The sequence below is a fragment of the Cynocephalus volans genome, chromosome 4 (assembly GCF_027409185.1).
Source record: "Cynocephalus volans isolate mCynVol1 chromosome 4, mCynVol1.pri, whole genome shotgun sequence".
NCBI classification, from domain to species: domain Eukaryota; kingdom Metazoa; phylum Chordata; class Mammalia; order Dermoptera; family Cynocephalidae; genus Cynocephalus; species Cynocephalus volans.
This window is the reverse complement of record NC_084463.1, coordinates 39,018,536-39,040,292: the sequence shown is the minus strand read 5'-3', so window position 1 is coordinate 39,040,292 and position 21,757 is coordinate 39,018,536. Positions and strand designations below refer to the sequence as shown.

Genomic DNA, 21,757 nt, shown 5'->3' with positions numbered 1-21,757 from the left:
ATAAGTAATCTAGAGATGATTTAAGTATAGGGGAGGATGTACATAGGTTATATGCAAATTCTATGGTATTTTATATCAGTGACCTGAGCATCTGTAGATTTTGGTATCCACAGGAGGTTCTGGGACCAATCCCCCCACCATGGAGACCGAGGATTGACTGTAATTACAGTTAACTGCTGTATATCCTTAATTTTAAAATGCCATCAATTTTTAGATGCATCATTTAGTAAAACTTATTTGGGGGAGCAACAAGAGAACACAATAATACATGGAAATTCAGCATGTTTTTGGCAGCCAACAGTAGGCTGTATCTGGCTGCTTGTTTTGTTCCATACTTTGAACACTGCCTGAGACATTTCCTAATGTTGGGATTATGGCAACTCAAAAACAGGTAGTTTTCCTACCCCACCAACTCCTGCCCTTTCCTGTTTAGTTAAGACTTTTTTGTATCCAAGGTGACGTGAATACTCGTAACATAGATTGTAAACATTCCATAACTTTACAATGTGATAGCATTTTGGGGTTTTAGCTAAACAACAAAGAAATATTGAATTTGCTGGTGAACAAGGAATACTGAGTTCTCTGCCTTGCTTGGTTATCCCTTTAGTATGCACACGTGTGTCAGTCTCCTGGAACCAGGAGCTTCTCTAGTTACAGGAATTTGAGGATGGGGGGCTTTTATTCTGCTGTTGGACTACTGAGGTCAAGAAGGATGAGGCAGTATTGAACTGTCAAGCGCTTGCCTTGACACATCCCTCAAGGGATTCAAGAGGACATTCCCATCTCTCATGGTTGAATGTTTTCGATTCTGAGTATTTTACACAGTCTGTTTTATACCATGCTCTAGGTCATGTTTTCCCTTCTATGACATCTTGAGTTATATTGAAAGCTCTTATTTGAACTTTCTTTTGTGGATTGATTTTTTTTTCCTTTTGTGGCAGGCTCCCTTCATGTAGGGGATGAGATCCTAGAAATCAATGGCACAAATGTGACTAATCACTCAGTAGATCAGCTGCAGAAGGCAATGGTAGGTATTTTCTGTGCTAGATGAAGATCTTCCACTGTCTTCATGAAGGGTTAACCCACATTGGTATTAGCATACCTCATTTTTCTGTCAAAGTATTTGTACCTTATTGAGGGGGCTCTTCTCACTGCTAATCTTCATTGGGTACAAGAAATGACAGTCAGCAGGCTGACTCTAGTGACTGCGCCTGTTGGGCTCCAGTGTGTTCATCAAGAAATTAGAGGGTGAGAAGAGAGTGTCCTGCCAGACCCATTTGCTGAAGGCCAGACTCTGTCCTGTAGCTACAGTTTTCAGTGGGTTCAGGTAACTACCCCCTTTAGGCCTATCAGTGGTAATGGCTTCTCCGAGTTGCTGATCCTGGGGTGTTTCACACCCCCCTTGCTGGATCCATTGAGGAAGCCCACATCTTTGTGAAGTTCCTTCATTAAACTCTCTTTAAACACCCTTTTTTCTTTTTTTTCTTTTTTTTTTTTTTTTTGTCTTTTTCGTGACCGGTACTCAGCCAGTGAGTGCACAGGTCATCCCTATATAGGATCCGAACCCGTGGTGGGAGCATCGCTGCGCTCCCAGTGCTGCACTCTCCTGAGTGCGCCATTGGCTCGGCCCCTAAACAACCTTTTTGAATCTGCCGTCTGTTTCTTACTGGGGTCCAATATTAGTCCATTTCTGTTGCGTATAACAAAATACATGGAACTGGGTGATTTGTAAGAAAACAAAATGTATTGCTTACTGGTTCTGAGGCTGGGAAGTCCAAAGTCCAGGGAACACATCTGGCGAAGGCTTTCTCTGGTGGTGACTTCAGTGACAGCTGGGTATTGCATTGCAAAATGGTGGAGCAGAGAGAGACAGACAGACTCTCCTGTCTCTTCTTTTAAAGCCCTCAGAGCCAGGCCCCTGACCACCATCTTTAATCCACTCACTACTGCATGGTCCTACAGTCCAATCACCTCTTCAAGGCTCCACCTTTCAGTTACCATAATAGGATTTCCCACCCTCAGCAGTCACAGTGGGGGCTAAGTTTCTAATGCATAGAACTCGGGGGACATATTTCAAGCTTCACTGAGTTTTGGGGGGACATGATTCAATCCACTCCAGGTCCCAAGTAATATGGTAATTAGTAGTGGAAGTAGCCTCAGCAAACAGACCTTCAAGATGGGATTGAGACTGGGCTGCTTATAGCTGAGCACATGAAAAAAACTTTGTTGCTGCAGGAGATGGTACACTGGTAACCCACGGCATGCGGTAGCATTATAGCCATTTGGGTTATTCCATGTGTCATGGGATGGAGGAGAATTGGAGGACAAAGTGATGGAAGATCAAGTGGCTATGGCACCTGGTTACTATGACAACAGAAACACACACAAAGATTGTGGTGTGGGCCAGCTGCTTTTGATGGCCCTACAGAGTAACAGAGGACAGAACAAATTAGAGGACTTAACCATGCAACTCAGGGCAAGGTTAGAAATCAGAAAGCCTCTGGGCAGCATTCGGTGCATACTTTATCTTCTTTTGCCCCCATCAGATATGAGGCCTGACTGTAGGCTTGAGAGCTATCCCACCACTTGAATATGCAGGAACCCAGAAATAGAAATACAAGGCTGAGCTCAGTGCAGGCCTACAATGAATGAGGGTGAAATCCTGTTTCAGGGCAGGCTGTAGAGCAGTGGTTCTCAAAACTTTAGTGTGAATTAGAATCACCTGGAGGGCTCCTTAAACCACAGCTGCCTGGGCCTCACCCTGAGTTTCTGAGTCCGTAGGTCTGGCAGGGAGGGAGAGGCTCAAGGATTTGCATCTCTGACAAGTCCTGGGAATGCTGTTGCTACTGGTCCAGGGAACACACCTTGGGAACCACTGCTGTTGCTACCCACATACTTTCTAGGCTCTTGCTACTCCAAAGTTATCCCTGGACCAATAGCAGCAGCAGCAGCAGCAGCTGGGACTTGTTGAAATGCAGAATCTTAAACTTCTGTCCTAGATCTCCTGAATCAGAATCTGCATTTTAACAAGGGCCCCAGATGATTTGTGTACTTCAAAAAGTTTGTGGAAAAATGTAATTAAAAGATGATACAAATCTTTCCATGAACTTTTTGAAGAACTCTGGTATTTCTATATAAGCTAATTGGAGTGTGTGAAGGAACCAGTTTATCCCTTTGAGAGCTGATAAATAAAGAGAAAGAATGATGCATTTATCCATGTGAATTGTACCACTGGGACAGTAAATTAGGGGGAAAGTTTTTAAATTAGTAAATGAGGGGGAAGGTTTCTCTATAGAAATATTCTGGCTGATAAATGAAGAAAGGACAAAAGAAGTAGCGTATCACCATTTTGCAACTCCTGATGAATTAATAGAGTAAGCATTGAGCAGCAGGAGCTGCTACCGTCACAAAAAAGAGAAGACAACCAGACAGTATATGCCTCCGGATAGAACACACAGTACCTCTGAAATTGTCTTGCCAAAAAAATTGAACATGAATCTGATCAAGCCTTTTTCTGTTTTTTGTTTGTTTGTTTGTTTGTTTGCTCTTCATTTTCTTTTTTATTGGTTATGAATATTCATTGGGTACAAATCTGATCGTCACCACTCATGCCCAAGATGTGATGGCCAGATCCATACTGGCAACATGCCCATTGCCACAAATTGCAGTTATACCCCATGTCCCCCACCCAATTATCCTCCTCTCTCCCCATCCCCTTTCCCCCACTCGACCTTGTATCTCTAGGTCTGTTCTTTCCTTCTGCAAGTCGAACGCACCACTGTGGTCTTTCTTTCCTTCCTTCTTTCTCTCTTAGCTCCCACTTGTGAATGAGCACATGTGGTATTTATCCCTCTGTGCTTTGCTTATTTCATTCAATATAAATTTCTCTAAGCTCATCCATGTTGTGGCAAGTGGGAGAATTTCGTTCTTTTTTATGGCAGAGTATGGTGTATATATACCACATTTTCCTTATCCAGTCATACATCGATGGACATTTATGTTGTTTCTGTGTCTTGACTATCGTAAACAGAGCTGCGATCAGCATGGGAGTGCAGGTGTCCCTTCAACATGATGATTTCCATTCCTCTGGGTATGTGTAAGATCTATCTGTAGTTGTTTGAGAAACCTCCAAACTATTTTCTGTAGTGGTTGTACTAATTTACAGTCCCACCAACAGTGCAGGAGGGTTCCCTTCTCTCCACACCCTCACCAGCATTTGTTATTCACCATCTTTTTTATTATCGCCAGTCTAACTGGGATGAGGTGATATCTCAGTGTGGTTTTCATTTGCATTTCCCTGATGACTAGTGAGATTGAGCATTTTTTCATGTACCTGTTAACCATTTGTACATCTTCCTTTGAAAAATGTCTATTCAGCTCCTTTGCCCATTTTTAATTGGGTTATTTGTGGTTTTTACTGTGTAATTGCTTAAGTTCCTTATATATTATGGATACTAATCCCTTGTCAGTTGCATAGTTGGTAAAAGTTTTCTCCCACTCTGTAGGTTGTCATTTCACTCTGTTGATTGTTTCCTTTGCTGTGCAGAAGCTTTTTAGTTTGATATAGTCCCATTTGTTTTTCTTTTGTTGCTTGTGCTTCCAGGCTCATGTTCATAAAGTCTGTACCCAGACCTACTTCCTGAAAGGTGTCATGTGTAGTTTACCTTAGTAATTTTACAGTTTCATGTCTTATACTTAAGTCTTTAATCCATTTTGAGTTGCTTTTAGTATATGGTGAGAGGTGCATGTCTAGTTTCATTCTTCTGTGTATGGATATCCGATTTTCCCAGCACCACTTACTGAAGAGGCAATCTTTTCTCCAATGCGTGCTTTTTTGCCTTTGTCCAATATCAAATGGCTGTAAGCCTGAGGAGTGATTTCTGGGTTCTCTATTCTATTCCATTGGTCCGAGTGTCTATTTTTCATGCCAGTCCCATTCTGTTTTGGTTACTAAAGCTTTGTAGTATAATTTGAAGTCAGATAGTGTTATGCCTCTGGCCTTATTATTATTTTTTGCTCAGGATTGCTTTGGTTATTTGGGGTCTTGTTCCATGTGAATGTTAAGATTGTTTTTTCCATTTCAGTGAAGAATGTCACTGGTATTTTGATGGGGATAACATTGAATCTGTAGATCACTCTGTAGTATAGATGTTTTTGCAATGTTAGTTCTTCCAATCCAAGAGCATGGAATGTCATTCCATATTTTTGTGTCTTCTTTAATCTCTTTCAGTAGTGGTTTGTAGTTCTCATTGTAGAGATCTTTCACCTCCTTGGTTAAATTGATTCCTAGGTATTTTATTTTTTTTGTGACTGTTGTAAATGGGCTTACTTTCTTGATTTCTCCCTCTGTTAGCTTATTATTGGAGTATATGAATGCAACTGATTTGGGGGCATTTGTATCCTGCAACATTACTGAAATTATTAACCAGATCTAGGAGTTTTTTGATAGAGTCTTTAGGTTTTTCTATATATAGTACCATGTTATCCACAAATATGAACAGTTTGACTTCATCTTTTCCAATCTGGATGCCCTTTATTTCTTTCACTTGCCTGATTGCTCAGGCTATTACCTCCAGTACTGTGCTAAATAGAAACGGTGAGAGTGGGCATCCTCGTCTCGTTCCTGTTCTTAAGGGAAAAGCCATCCTTGCATCCCTGGGATGAATCCCACTTGATCAAAGTATATAATTTGTTTGATGTGTTGCTGTATTCTGATTGCTAATATTTTGCTATGTTCATCAAGGATATTGCCCTGTAATTTTCTTTTTTTGTTGTGTCTTTATCTGGTTTTGGTATCAGAGTTATGCTGGCCTCATAGAGTGAGTTTGGGAGAATGGGTTCTGTCTCAACATTTTGGAATAGTTTGAGGAGAATTAGTATTAATTCCTCTTTAAAGATTTGGTAGAATTCAGGTGTAAAGCCATCCAGACCTGGGCTTTTCTTTGTTGGAAGATTTCTGATTACCGTTCCAATCTCATTGCTTGTTATTGGGCTGTTCAGGTTTTCTGTCTCTTCTTGTTTCAGTCTGTGTAGTATGTATGTGTCCAGAAATTTATCCATATCTTCAAGGTTTTCATATTTGTTGTCATACAGTTGTTTATAATAGTCTCTAATGATTCTTCGTATTTCTGTGGTATCGGTTGTAATGTCTCCTTTTTTATTTCTGATTTTTGTTATTTGGGTCTTCTCTCTCTCTTTTTTATTTCTTTTTTCTTTTGTTAACCTATCTAATGGTTTGTCTATTTTCTTTATCTTCTCAAAAAACCAACTTATTGTTTCATTGATGTTTTGTATGTGTTTTGGGGTCTCTATTTCATTTAGTTCTGTTCTAATCTTAATTATTTTTTTCTACTACCTTTAGGATTGGATTGTTGCTGTTTTTTTTAGTTCTTTGAGGCTTAGTGTTAGGTCGTTTATTTGAAGTCTTTCCATTCTTTTGATGTAATCATGTTTTGCAATAAATTTCCCTGTAAATACTGCTTTTACAGCATCCCACAGGTTTTGGTAGGATGTATCTTTATTTTCATTAGTTTCAAGAAATTTTTTGATTTTCTGTTTAATTTCTTCTGGGACCCATGGGTCATCAGAAGACTATTCTTTAGATTCCACATATTTGTATAGTTTACAGGGTTTCAATACTTACTGATTTCCAGTTTTAGTCCATTGTGGTCTGAAAAGATACTTGGAATGATTTCAGTTTTTAAAAATTTGCTGCGACTATATTTGTGACCTAATATGTAATCTATCGTGGAGAAAGTCCTATGTGCTGATGAGAAGAAAGTATATTCTTTAGTTGTTGGGAGAAATGTTCTGTACATATCTGCCAGGTCCAGTTGGTCTATAGTGTAGATTAAATCCTGTGTCTCTGTTGATATGTTGTCTGGAATATCATACTGAGAGAGGGGTGTTCAGATCACCCACTATTAATGTATTAGGACCCGTTTCTTTCTTTAAGTCTAAGAGTGTTTGCTTTATATATCTCGGTGCTCCAGTATTGGGTGCATACACATTTTTGATTGTTATGTCTTCTAGCTGGATAGATCCTTTTATCATTATATAGTGGCCGTCTTTGTCTCTTTTTATGTTTTTTGGTTTAAAGTCTGTTTTATGCAATGTAAGAATAGCTACTCCTTCTCAGTTTTGGTTTCCATTTGCATGGCATATCTTTCTCCATCCCTTCACTTTTAGTCTGTGTGTGTCTCTACAGGTGAGGTGAGTCTCTTGAAGGCAGCATATACCTGGGTCTAGCTTTTTAATCCAATCAGACAGTCTGTGTCTTTTGAATGGGGAGTTTAATCCATTCACATTTAGGGTAGTAATTGACAGATATTGTTTAATTCCTGTCATTTTGTTGCTTTTTGTTTAGATGTTTTAAATATCTTTTGATCCTTACTTCTCCTTTTCTTTCTCTTCTTCAATGTTAGTTGGAAATGTGAGGTGGCATGATTTAGCTTCTTTCTCTTTCTCACTGGCATTTTTGTTTTAATGGCGGGTTTTGCTCTTTCTTGTGTGTCTGTGATAGTGATCATCATTTTTCAGATTCCAGATGAAGGACTCAGACTCCCTTGAGAATTTCTTGCAGGGCTGGTCACGTGGTGGTGAACTCCCACTGTTCTTGTTTTTCTGAGAAATACACTATTTCTCCCTCATTTCTGAAGGAGAGCCTTGCTGGTTAAAGAATTCTTGGCTGGCAATTTTTTTCTTTTAGTATTTTGAATATATCATTGAAGTTTCTTCTGGTCTGTAGGGTTTCAGTTGAGAAGTCTGCTGTTAGTCTGATGGGGGCTCCCTTATAGGTGACTTGATGCTTTTCTCCTGCTGCTTTTAGAATTCTCTCCTTGTCTTTGAGCTTTGCCAGTTTGACTATAATGTGTCTTGGGGAGGATCTTTTTGAGTAGAATCTGATTGGGGACCTTTGAGCTTCCTGGATCTGAAGGTTTGCATCTCTTCCTACACGTGGGACGTTTTCTGTTATTATTTCCTCAAATAGGTTTTCAATACCTTTTGCTTTCTCCTTCCCTTCTGGAATACTCACAATTCACATATTAGAGAGCTTGAGGTTGTCTGCTCTCTCTCTGAGATTTTCTTCATTATTTTTAATTCTTTTTTCCTTTTTTTGTCTGCCTGGGTTATTTTGAAAAGAGCGTCTTTGAGATATGAAATTCTTTCTTCTGCTTGCTCTACCCTGATACTCAAATCCTCTGTTTTGTTTTTATTTCACTGAGTGAATCTTTCATTTCTAGGAGTTCTGCTACACTCTTTTTTAAGGTATTAATCTCTTTGTAAATTTCCTTCTTCATATTCTGGATATTTTTTCTTTTTTCCTTGTGCTGTCAAATTGAGTCTTCTTTTATCTCTTCAAGTTTTCTTAAGATCAGTGCTCAGAATTCCTTTTCATACATTTCAAGGATTCTCTGTTCTATGGGTTCTGGAATTTGAGCATTAGTGGTATTCCTTCGATGGTGTCATATCTTCTTGTTTCTGTAGTTCTTGTATTTTTTTGTTGATGTTTGTTCATCTGGTAAAGGACTTGCTTCTTCTATTGCTCTGGGGTTGGCTGTGAGGATAAAGATTTTCTCCTGTATTTCCAGGCTCCACTGGTCACTCTTCTTATATCAGTGTAGTTGAGTGAGTGGCAGGTTGCCTGTGGAGTGGCCCTGGCTGCTGCTGTGGTTGTGGACGCTCCTTGCACTGACAGTAGGTTGGTGGTGGCTATATTACACCACCTCGGCTCCTGTTCTGGCTTTCTGTGGCTGTAGACTGAGGCCCCGGTACCACACAGGCTTGGCTCACCTGGGTGGTGCTGGGGCTGTGGGTGCGTCCCTTCAGGGCTTTAGACTGAGCCCTGGGACCACATGGGGCTCAGCTCACCTCAGCTCCCTTATATTTTAATCTGTTAAAAATTACTTTTCTGAATGTTATAAACCAGTGTTAATTTTTTCAAAGGTTTATTTTTCTAATACCATTTATTGAGTAGTCCATCTTTTCTTTACTGTTGTAAAATGGCACTTTTTTATATACCATATTTTGATGTATATGTGGATCTGCCTTGGGATTGTTTCTTTGACCTATTCATTTATTCTGCACAGATAGCACACTCTTTAAAATGACTATAGCTTTATGTTTTTATGTCTGCTACCTCCCACCATGCCTTTCTTCTTCTTTTTCAAAATTGTTCCTTTTTTACTCTTCAGTATGAATTTCAGAATTAGCCTGTCTAATACATGAAAATTTCCACTAGGGTATGGGTTGAAATTACATGGAATTTGTGTATTAATTTGTGGGAGAATGTATGTCTTTTCGTTATTGACATTGCCCATCTGTGAATATGTTCTTTCTCCGTTCAGCTTTTCTTCAAGTCTTTCAGGGTAATTTTATAGATTACTCCATAGAAGTCCTCCGTGTTTTCTTTATTACCAGTTGCTTTGTAGTTTTTGTTACTTTTGTAAATTTGATCTAATTTATATTTACGTTTTGTAAATGAGTAACCTGGTATATAGAAAAGTCTTTGACTTTTCGGTAACTTTCTGTTGTGTTATAATTTCAAACTAGTAGATAAATTGCTAGAAGAGTACTAGGATGTCCTGTATACCCTGTACTCGTTCATGTTTTCTTTTTTAATACTTGAGCGGTTTCATGTTCCAAACATAGAACTCTTACCTATTTTGACTTTATCTTGGTGACCTGGCCACAACATGAGATATGGACACAAATTTATCTTTTTTCAAATAGCTATCTAGTTGTCCCAACACCACTTATAAAAGTTCATCTTTTCCCCAGGTATTTTAGCTGCCACTTTATTACATATCAAATTTCCATATGCATTTGGTAATATTTCTGGGCATTTTATACTCTTCCATTGTTTTCTCTGTCTACTCCTGTGTCAACATCACACCATTTTAATCATAGAAGTTCTATGATATGTTCTAATATCTGATAAGGAGCTAGTCCTCCCCTTATTGCTGTTACTTGTTTCTTGGCAGAAGACTTTTAGAAGGAAGTTTCCTGGCTACCAACTTTTAAAAGTTTTCCTAAATAAGTATTTCTGATGAACGTGATCTTTTCCTTAGAAGTGCGATATGCTGACACCATGATGCGCTTTGATTATGTCTGGCTTCGAGACCACTGCCGCTCAGCGTCTTGTGGTGGGGAGTATGGGTACGTGAAAAGAGTCTTAACAGGCCTGTCTGCTAATTGCTCTTTGTGGACCTTATTTGGATCCTGACACAAACCCACCCATGGGGCGACAGTAGTTTCACCATTATCTCTTTACCTCTCACCTTTGTAAATAGCTCCTTCATTCAATAGTCTTCACCACCCATTTCCTGGTGTGACATTGACTGGCAGAGTCCTTTTACCTGTGCTTGTCTCTTCTGTGAGAGGTTATTTGGGATCTTTTCCCACCTGTGAGAATGACAACAGTGTGTTTCATGACTACCAGCATCAGAAGGCTGATTTGTTTGCCCATGGCATACCCTCCTGGAAAGCTGCTCTGTGACTTGGCCTAATGATTGCTTCTCAATAAAACTTGATGCACAGTACATATTTTTTTCTGAAACTGGCATGACTGTGTCCTTTAGCATAGTATAACAACCTTTTCAAATAAGTGCACATCCAAAATTTGTCTTCATTTTGGTTTATGTAAATATAATCAACTACATAAAAGTTAATTTGGGTTACATGGCAAAAGATACCATAAACAATAGACTTGAAAAAATATTTGTCATGCACATAACAGGTAAAAGGTTAATAAGTGTGAAGAGCTTCTAAACTTTATTATGAAAAGACAAACTGCTAAATAGAAAACTGGACAAAAAGAAAAAGAAAAAGCATATGGCCAGTAAGTTTTTGAAAATATATTCATTCTTTGCAGCATTATTCACAATAGCCAAGATATGGAATTGACAGATGAATGGATAAATAAAATGTGGTGTATATACACAATGGAATATTACTCAGCCTTGAAAAAGGCAATTCTGTCATTTGGGACAACAGGACATTATATTAAGCGAAATAAGCCAGTCACAGAAAGACAAATAGTGCATGATGTCACTTATATATGGAATCTAAAAAAGTCAAACCCATAAAAGTAGAGAGTAGAATGGTGGTTACCTGGGGACTGGGGAGTGGGGGAAAGGGGGTGTTGGGAAATGTTGCCCAAAGGACACAAAATTCTTGTTAGACAGGAGAAATAAGTTTAGGAGATGTATTATACAGCATGGTAACTATAGTTAATAATATGTATTCTTGAAAATTGCTAAGAGGGTAGATTTTAATGTTCTTACAACAAAAATATGGTAAGTGTGATACATATGTTAAGCATGATTAAGTCATTCCCCAGTGTATACATATTTCAAAACATGTTGTATATGGGAAATATATACAATTTTTATTTGTCAGTTAAAACAAAGAAAAAAGACAAGACGTTCAATTTTAGTTATGGTAACAAAATTACAAAATAAAGCAACCATGAAATAATTTCCACCCATCAGATTGGTAGAAATTAAAAGGAATTTTAATATGTCATTCTGGCAAGAATTTGCGGAAGAGAAGCGCCTTCCCATACACTCCTGGCAGGAGTGGAACTGTTCTATCTTTTGGAAAAGTCATCTGAGAATAGCTATTAACTCATAAAGTTCATACCATTTTATTCTGCATTTCCATATGCATGGATATTGTGTCCTTTATGAAAACACAAATATCTAAGGATATATGTTCAAGGATGTTTACTCCAGCAGGTTTTAATGAAAAAGCAAAACAAAACCAAACCTGGTAACAATGTGCATGCGCATGAGTGGGGGGTGGTTGAATAAGCTGTGGTACCTCCACAGCGTGGACGCTGCGTAGCCATGAGAAGAATGTGTGAGATCGTGCATTGGCGTAGAAGTGTGGCCATGAAGTAACAATAAATAAAGTGAAGCAAGTTATAGAGTTATCAATATCATCCCGTTTGTTAAAAGCCCACAACAAAAACATATGTATGTGCATGTATGTATGTATGTATGTAAAAATGTCTGCGATGCTTCTATTGGTATGGAGAAAGGTGTGGATATGTGTGTGCCAGGTTCTGTTTTAGGAACTTCTGGGGACCTTTTGGGGTCAAGAGGTAGGGGGGAGGAAAGTCACTAGCTTTTTGTTTGTTTGTTTGTTTGTTTGTTTTTGGCAGCTGCCTGCTGCAGGGATCCGACCCCATGCCATTGAGGTTATAAGACTGTGCTTTAACCAACAGCTAACCAGCCAGCCCATTTCTGTTGTTGCTGTTGTTGCTGTTGTTTGTATGTGTCCTATTGTTATGCTGGTTTATGGGGCACATGACACTTCTGTATTAGATGAGGCGTTGTCCTCCAAAATCTCAAAATGTACAGTAAAGATGGCTGTGAGGTGAAAACCCTGGGGCTTTGAGGGGGAAAATGACTTTATGAAACCCCAAATCATACAAGTTCCTTTTCTTACAATTTTATTCCCCCCTCCCCCTTTTATTTAATAGAAAGAAACCAAAGGAATTATTTCATTAAAAGTAATTCCCAACCAGCAAAGTCGTCTTCCTGCGCTACAGGTAGGTGGTGCCATTTTCTCTACTGTGATGACAGCGGGATTCAGGCCATGTTGTTTTGTGTTCTTTGAGATTTGATGTGATGTGAGTCTGACCTTAAATTCTAAATATGTCACAAGGGTGTGGCTGCTTGGAATGGGATCCCATCATACCCTGCCTAGTGCTCTGTGAACTAGAAGAGCTCTGTCCCCTTTCCTTGAGGTAGACAACAGTGACCACAGGACTAGAGAACTGCCATTCTTGCCTCCCTGTTTTCTGTTCAACCCTAACCCCATTTATTTCCATCTGGACATCATCCAGATCATCAACAGGGATGACAGCAACTGGAGGCAGGGGCGGGTGGAAGGCTCCTCCAAGGAGTCGGCAGGACTGATCCCTTCCCCGGACCTGCAGGAATGGTGAGCCGCATCTGTACATGGAATTTGTGGATGAAAGAGGCACAAGCTGCCATGCGTATCTCTTAGCTTCAGAAGTCTGCCATCTTCTGTATAGTTTCTGTTGCTCAACCAGGCAGAGCTCCTGGCTTCCCTGGGACAGTGGGTGAGGGAGGATCAACACGGAGTCGGAAGCTCAACTGACAGGTCGTTACAGGCAAAGGAGCCTGAACAGCTGCTCATTGCCATGTGGCCGTCTGTTTCCTCAAAGCAAGTGACGGTGCAGGGACTCGAGCGCTTATACCACTCCGTGTTGTTTCTGAGACTTCTTCTGAGTCCTGCAGAAAACAGTCACATTTTAGTATGTGTCCTTTATGAAAATTTCTGGTACATAGAAGAAATAATTCCTGTCCCCAAGTCAGATTGCTCCTTTAGTCCTAGGTTACACCACCTGGCCATAGCAGTGGCAGAAAAATCCACAGAGTATAGTTTCAAATGAGTCCACTCATAACGCTGACTCTCCCTCTGCCTCTGCAAAATAACCCCAAGGTAAATGTTGCAACCTCAAGGGCTGTTTTCTGAGTGTTAAGCCGGAATTCTGGCTGACCTCGTCTCCAGTGATGACACAGTGGAAGGGAAGTTATCAACCTAGCACCGGAGCGCAGGATGTGCTGCATAGAAGTAAACTGTTAGCATTAGAGCAACACAGGCGATTCCACACAGACTCTGGCTGATCTTGGTGAAAGCCCCGAGCTGCAGGTGGCTGAGGAAGACCCACAGGAGAACCTGAGATCAAACCGCAGGCTGTGACTTGTTCATGAGGCGTGAAATCAGTTTAGTGGGTGGCAACAAGTATTTCTTTTAAAAATGACATCAAGTAGAAATATATTAGAATATGTTACACATAATAATAGAAGGTATCACTTTATCAAGCTGTTGTTTTAGTTGTATATGTGGTGTGTGTGTTTTATTTATAGATGTGTGTGTGTGTACATCTGTATTTCTGTCATTTGCAATGTATTTCTTATACTGAGGTGGGTCATAAAAGTTTGAAAAGCACTGGAACAGAGAAAGTGAGTTGTTCGTGGCTTGTGTTTGGAATCTGCTGAGAGGTACTGGGCACAGACTCGAGCATCTGACCAAGGGCTGTGCACAGGGCGTGATGTGCAGAGGCTCGTACTCCTGCGGGGGGCTTCCCAGGCCTCACCTGCCTCCCTCCCCTCTCCTCTCTGGCCATCCAGACACCTGGCAGTGGAAATGCTTCCGGGAGGAAATGAACCCCTGCAACGTCCTCCCCTTGATGCAGCCTGAGTGTTCCTGCCAGTCTCCTTCCACCTGTCTGTCTGCACAGTCCTCAGCTCTAGCTTGCCTAAGCCAGGTGCAGTGCTGTTCCCTCACCTCCTCCATATGGGTCTCAACTGTGCTCATCACAGGCCCAGTGAGAGGCTGAGAGAAGAGGGAAGAGGCGGGAGAGAGAGAGACAGAGACAGAGACAGAGAGAGAGACAGAGAGGAGAGAGAGACAGAGAGAGAGGGGAGAGACAAAGACAGAGAGACAGACAGAGACAGAGACAGACAGAGACAGAGACAGACCGAGAAACAAACAGAGAGACAGAGACAGAGAGAGGAACGGGGAGGCCGGGGCTGACACACAGAGTGAGAGACGGAGAGAGGCAGAGAGATGGAAGGGGAGGGAGGGTGGGTAATCAGAGAGACCCTCGGGGAGCGTGAGAGGCTGAGAGGGGAGATGGGGAATGGGGATGGAGAGACACGCACTGAGACTGAGAGAAAAACAGAGAGAGACAGAGTGTGAGACCTGGGGAGTCTCAGAGAGGATGAGACGGGTGCAGAGGCCGCTGCTAGAGACACACAGAGAGACGGAGGAGGACAGGGGTCCAGGACAGCACGAAATGCTTTGGCCAGTGCAAAAGGAAGGAGCTGGTAGGTCTGGAGGTGTCCAGTGGCAAGGCCAGGGGGTCACTGAGTCCTGTCACAGGACAGGCAAATGAGCCTGGGATTTTCCAGTGAGGATCAGCTGATGCCTTGGTTGTCTTTTCCTCCCATCCCAGGAGGGTGGCAAGTGTGGCTCAGTCTGCCCCGAGCTGCAGCCGCTTTGGGAGGAAGAAGTACAAAGACAAGTACCTGGCCAAGCACAGCTCGAGTCGGCCCCATGAGCGCCCCGCTGCAGGCGGCCCTGGAGGCCCGGGCTCCACCGGACATGGTGCGCTGTGCGCTGGCACGTGCATCACACACAAAGCATGTCTCTAGTTGTCTTTCATGACATTCACCTCCACCAGCTCCCTGCAGTCAGGGAGACAGAGCTACTGGTCTGCCCACAACCTGCTCATCACCTCTGCCCTCAGGCGACCAGCTGAACAGCCTTCCAGCCTGTTCTGCATGCTCACACCTTGCTCGGTACGTCAGCGCCTTTGGCATGACCTGGCTGCGGAGTCTGAGCAGCCCCAGAGAGCAGCATGTCCTCCTGAGAACGCACGCTGGCCTGGCAGGAGCCTGTGCAGATGTAGATGGGGCCAGATCATTGGTGGTGGGAGAGGGGAAGGGGCCAGGACACAAGCCAAGGCGAGGCCAGGGTCACAGCCAACCTTGTCTGTCCTCCCTGGTGTTTAGGTTTTCTACTGTACAGACGGTCCCCAAGTTATGATGGTTCAAGTTACCACTTTTCAACTTACAATGGGTCTATCGGGTTGTAACCTCATCGTAAGTGGAGGAGCATCTGTAGTGTCTGCAGAGCTGGTGAAGGGCTTTGAACAGGACATTAATGCGATCAGCTTTTCTCTGTCTGGTAGCAGTGGAGGAAGAACAGCAGAAGAGGCATACTGAGATGTCACATGCATGCAGCCAGCCAGGAAATGATCACAGCAGTCCGGGACTTGTGGGGAGAGTGGAGGGGTGCAGAGTCGGTATGACACCCAGGGTTCCATGTGCAGCTGCTGGGTGGAGAGCAGCCCTGGTCCCTAAGATAAGAGACATTTTGGTCAGTACAGAGAGAGTGCTGGCATGTCCCAGGGAGAGGGAATAGAGGGCAGCATCTGTGCTGGAGCCTAGAAAGGTTGGCTCAGGAAGGCAGAAAGGAGAGTGTAGGGTCCAAACCATTAGGGAAGAAGTCAGAACCGGAAGAGCTGGCCCACATTGCTGCGTCAGGACTGCACATGGAGGGTTTTGGGAAAACCAAATCCAGACCCAAAGGAACATGCCAGTCTGTAACAAGGGGTTAGCTCGCCCTGACGTCCTGTTCTGCATCATTCTGCATCAGCACCTCCTATAGTCGCCCTGGACATTGTCCTAGCACATCCTCTTCACTAGTCACACCCTCCACCATTCCACACTAAGGTTAAATTTGGTTTCCCCACAGGAAAAACTGTGAGGCACGGAGTTGGGCTGGAATTGGGTTTGGTTAAGGGTCTCACTGCTTCCGTTCGTCCCCTGCAGTCTGTTACCTACTCAGTAGCCAGGGTTATCCTTCCAGATCTAAATACGATCGTGTCATACATCCCTTGCTCAAAACTCGCTCATGATACCAAAATTAAATACAATCCAAAGTCCTTCCTCCCCACCGACCTCCCTGCCTCATCTCCAGTCACCCTCCTCCCTGCCTGTTGACATGTGGCCAGGCTGATCAGGTTTCAGTTCCTTAACCCTGGTAGTGTTTCCCACCTCACGACCTGGACCAGTGCTGTCCCCAGCCCTGGAAATGAATGTTGCTTTGTTCTCTTTATCTCTAGCTTTTGACCAGTTGGATGTTGTTTCCTACGAGGAAGTTGTCCGACCCCCTGCATTCAAGAGGAAGACCCTGGTGCTGATCGGTATCTTCTCATCGCCCCCTGCTGCTTTGCTAATTAAAGAGCACATTTCTGTTCTTATTTTCCTGCCTGCATTCTGTACTGATTCCCAAAAAAAGGCAATGAGGAAGAAAAGGGGTGAGGTCTCTTGGGTTCTCCATATGGAACAGGTATAAAGAATTTTTCAGGTCCTCAGAAGTACCCCATCAGGGTCCACCTCACAAATGAAACTGAACTTTACACGTTTTTCTATTATTTAGCAATTTAGCAACTAATTATTTTAGGTTGGGTTTGGTGCTGACAGGTCCTAAACTGGGTTTTCACCTTTTTTTTTTTTTTTCCTGGCGGCTGACCGGTATGGGGATCCAAACCCTTGACTTTGGCGTTATGACACTGTGCTCCAACCAACAGAGCTAACTGGCCAGCCCCCTAAACTGTGTGTTGCTCTTTGTCCATCTGTCTGGCTGGCAGCAGGGGTGTTCCAGTGATATGCTTTTTTGTTCAAGCACATACGTTAGAGTACTTTGTTAGCACGGTGCGAGTCCCTGAAAAGTATTCTGAGCTGTTTAGTCATCCACATGGAAAGATGCTTAACATCATTAGCCATTTGGGAAATGCAAGTCAAAACCACCATGAGAAAGCATTTCACATCGAATAGGATGGCTGTTATTTTTATTTTTTTTATTTTAAAAGATGACCGGTAAGGGGATCTCAACCCTTGGCTTGGTGTTGTCAGCACCACGCTCAGCAGTGAGCCAACCGGCCATCCCTATATAGGATCCGAACCCATGGCCTTGGTGTTATTAGCACCACACTCTCCCGAGTGAGCCACGGGCCGGCCTGGATGGCTGTTATATAAACACAACGAAGCAAACAGGAAACACGTTTTGTGGAGGTTATGGAGAAATTAGGACCCTCATACACTGCTCTTGGGAATGCAAAAGGGTACAGCCACTGCGGAAATTGGTTTGGCGTTTCTTCCATAAGTGAAACATAGAATTAGCACATGACCCGGCAGTTTGACGCCCAGATGTAGACCGCCCAAAATTGAAAACAGGTGTTCAAACAAGATCTCCTACGTGAATGTTCAGAGGTGCCCTATTCTCAATAGCCAAAAGGGGGAAACAACCCAAATGTCCATCAATGGACGAATATATAAACAAAAGGTGGTCCATCCATACAATGGAATATTATTCAGCCATGAAAAGGAAGGAAGAACCCATTCCCACTACCATGTGGACATACCATCAGGAGAACTTTACCCTACGTGAAAGCAGCCAGACACATCGGAGAGAGACCTCTATGGACAGAAAGCAGATTAGTGGTTGCCTAGAGCTATTTATTGGGAGCGTGTGTATGTGTGTGTATGGGGGTGGGGGATGACGACAACAGGGAGTGACCGCTTAATGGGTACAGGGGTTTCTTTGCAGGGTGGGGAACGTGATTTAGAAGCAGATGGTTGATGGCGAATGTCCTTGAGGCCACGGGTGGTACCTGTCCCCCATGCCTTTACCTTTCCTGCGTGGCTCAGGTGCTACAGGCGGGAGCACTGCGGCAGAGGCAGGGCCCAGAGGTGAGGGTGCACGTGGGTGCCTGGCACCCTCCCTGGCTGGCCATTTGGAGGCCCAGGCCCTCTCCCTCAGAGTCAGCTGGAGGGCAGTGGCGTCAACAGTGTGCGTGCCACGAGCTTGCTGCTGACCGATGAGGGGTCAGCGTGGTCACTAGGACAGGAGTGCAGGCATGTCCAGAGCCGTCCCATCGAGCCAGACCTCCCCATCCGGATCTGTCGCATCCAAGGCCCTGCATGCGAGCAGGAGGAGGAGCCGTCGAGGGTCGTCCCGGCCCGCGCCGAGCTGACACTCTCTGTGAGCCACCTGGAGCGCCGCCTGTGCCCGCCTGCCTGAGGAAGGCCACTAGGCCCAGCGCCCGAGTTTGTCCGCGCCGGTCTCCCTTGGTGACATCGTCAAGTCCCTGACGGCCACCGTCGTGGAGCTGGCGGGAGACGAGGCCACACCCTGGAGCAGCTGGAGGACGGGGCCGTGCACAACGACGTCCTGCTCAGCCACTTCTTCATGGCTACAACCATCTCCCAGGTGGCCCCGGCCTGGGAGTAGCTGCTGACGCCGGCACCCCACTCACTCCCTGCCAGCTGGGCCAGCCCCGGCCTGCGTCACGCCTTTGGGGCTTTGTGTCACTAACGTGTTTGAAAATACCCACGGGCCTGCTCTGGTCCCTTTGCGTCAGAGGGGCTGTGGGACACCTGTCATCAGAGAGAAGTGCAGGAGATGGCGAGGGTCAGGGAGCGAGGGAGGGCCCAGAGCAGCAGTCTCTCCCGGTGACAGTGCGGGGCTGGCCCTGGGTGGGACGGGGCGCAGGAGGCTCCCCCATGGGTCCTGAGCAAGTCCCCAGAACGACGGCGTGTATTGGGGTGCGGCTCCAGGCCGTGACTGCGGGGTCGCGGCCGGATGACTGTCCGGAGGGGTCGCGTGCACAGGGGGCCGGAGCCTCGGGTGGCGCGGCGCGGGCTCAAGTGGGAACGGGGATCGTGACGGCTACACGGGGGGCCGACTGATGGGTGGAAGCCACGCAGCAGCGCACGAACGTGGAACTAGGGTCACGAGCGCGCTCTCGAGAGCGCTTCGGCCTTGTTGGGAGGGAGGGGCTGGGAGACGCCCCTAGCAACCGGGATACTCAACTGTCACCGAGCAACCGGGACGTCAGGCCGGGCCCGCTTCCGGCACCGCCCTTTGCATGTCACCGGGGCGACGGGGCCGGGCGCGGGCGCAGGCGTGTTGCCCGGCCGGCCGGCCCCAGTGTGACGCGGGCGGGGGTGGTGGCAGTCGGCTGGCGATACCGCCTCGTCCGCCAGCGGCGTCAGCGCGTCCGTCCGGAGGTGCTGGGGCGGGGCCACGGCCATGGCGGCGGCGGGCCCCCGGCCCGAGGCCGGCGACTTCCTGGCCCGGTACCGGTTGGTGTCGAACAAGCTGAGGAAGCGCTTCCTGCGGAAGCCGAACGTGGCGGAGGCCGGCGAGCAGTTCGCGCAGCTGGGTCGCGAGCTGCGCGCCCAGGACTGCCTGCCCTACGCGGCCTGGTGCCAGCTGGCGGTGGCGCGCTGCCAGCAGGCGCTGTTCCACGGGCCCGGGGAGGCGCTGGCCCTCGGCGAGGCCGCCCGCCTCTTCCTGCGGCAGGAGCGCGACGCGCGCCAGCGCCTGGCCGGCCCCGCCGCCTACGGAGAGCCGCTGCAGGCCGCCGCCAGCGCCCTGGGCGCCGCCGTGCGCCTGCACCTGCAGCTGGGCCAGCCGGCCGCCGCCGCCGCGCTCTGCCTCGAGCTGGCCGCCGCCCTGCGCGACCTGGGCCAGCCGGCCGCCGCCGCCGGCCACTTCCAGCGCGCCGCCCAGCTCCAGCTGCCGCAGTTGCCCCTGGCCGCGCTGCAGACCCTCGGCGACGCCGCCTCCTGCCAGCTGCTGGCGCGCGACTACAGCGGCGCCTTGGCGGTCTTCACGCGCATGCAGCGCCTGGCGCGGGAGCACGGAAGCCACCCGGGCCCGCCGCCGCCGCCGCCGCCGGGGCCTCAGCTCGGACCCGGCGCGGCCCCCGGCCTGGCCCTGCCCGCAGCGCCGCCCGCTCCGAGCGCGAACATGGGCCCTGCGGCGCCCGCCTGTCCCGCCGCGCTGGGCGCCTTCGCGGACGTGCTGGCCCGCTGCGAGGTGTCCCGCGTGCTGCTGCTGCTGCTCCTGCAGCCACCGCCCGCCCGGCTGATGCCGGAGCACGCCCGGACCCTGGAAACGTACTCCTGGGAGGCCTTCGAGGGCCACGGGCAGGACGGCGGCGGGCAGCTCCCCGAGGAGCTCTTCCTGCTTCTCCAGTCCCTGGTGATGGCCACCCACGAGAAGGACACGGAAGCCGTTAAGTCGCTGCAGGTGGCGCTGTGGCCGCTGCTGACTGCCGAGCAGAACCACCTCCTCCACCTCGTGCTGCACGAAACCATCTGCCCCTCGGGACAGGGCTTCTGATGAGTCACATTGGCCAGGAGGCTCTTGCCTGTGCCCGGGTCTCACGGGGTCCACCTTTGCGGTTGGAGAGAGAAGAGACATCACGGATCCTGGGACCACACTTGATGTTATTCCTGCTGCCACCGCAGGGACTGGTCACCTCAGTGGACGTCACCTGCATCCTGTGTGCTTATGTCCACAGTCGTGGGCAAGGAGAAGCCACCGCGGCAGCGAGGAGTAGTAGCGGAGCGTGCACGAGGCTCTTCTCCTGGAAACTGCCAGGCACCCATGAAAATCCCTGTCAGCTCCTTCCTCTAGACCCGCCTCCCACCCCATCGCTGTCTCACAGCGACGATTTTCTCTGCGCGATCTCATGGAGACTCTCATTGCTTAGCCCATTTCTGTGTCGCCGTAGTCACCAAGGCGCGCCTTTGCTTCGTCTGCGCCCTGCATATTCACGGAGTCGTTTCGTTCCTGGCCACCTTGTTGCTGCAGCCCTGCATCCACGGTAAAGCCTTCCTAATACTCCTGACTTGTGCTTTAGTGTCACCTCGTTGGTGAAATGTGACTCCCTTTTCTACTCGTCAGGAGGCGACAGAAAGCAGAGGAGGTGCACAGTTCCCTTTCAGCTCCGGAGTGTGTTCATGCGTGCGGAGTGCAGTGTTCCCGGCACGTGGACCCTGCAGCCGGGCAGCGAATCTGCAGAGAGCACCGGGGACGCAGCCCGCTCTCAGACCAAGGCCGTGCCAGTGTGTCCAGGACAACAGGTCCCGTGCCGTTTTGCCCGCTTTGAAATCCGCAGTTCCGGTCGTAGCCCGAGGGGTGTATGTCATCTGCGTCACAACCTCTGTCTGTAATGGGGATCTCGCTGCAACTTTTATCTACCTCAAGCAGGTAAAATCGGAGCTGGCTCTTCGGTAGTGCATGTCCTCGTTCCCCAGAAGCAGGCTGGCGTTCCGTTTTAAAACACTAGGTTCCCAGGGCTTTGGGATCCAAATGTTACGTGCAAACCAACTTGGCGGTTTTCTTCTCTCCCTAC

The 21,757-nt window shown here is 46.6% G+C and overlaps 1 protein-coding gene and 1 pseudogene across 7 annotated transcripts in view; both read left to right on the top strand.

The window, feature by feature from the left end:
• LOC134376033 (55 kDa erythrocyte membrane protein-like) overlaps positions 1-18,840 on the top strand; it is a 36,818-nt pseudogene extending 17,978 nt beyond the window's left edge.
• Positions 18,841-19,636: 796 nt separating this feature from the next.
• LOC134375477 (40-kDa huntingtin-associated protein-like) overlaps positions 19,637-21,757 on the top strand; it is a 34,818-nt gene continuing 32,697 nt past the window's right edge. For all 7 annotated transcript variants that reach the window (XM_063093935.1, XM_063093932.1, XM_063093930.1 and 4 more), the window contains exon 1: positions 19,637-21,612. In XM_063093935.1, coding sequence (XP_062950005.1) covers positions 19,642-20,739 — 1,098 coding nt within the window. In that variant the 5' untranslated portion in view covers positions 19,637-19,641 and the 3' untranslated portion in view covers positions 20,740-21,612. The remainder of the gene's footprint in view (positions 21,613-21,757) is intronic.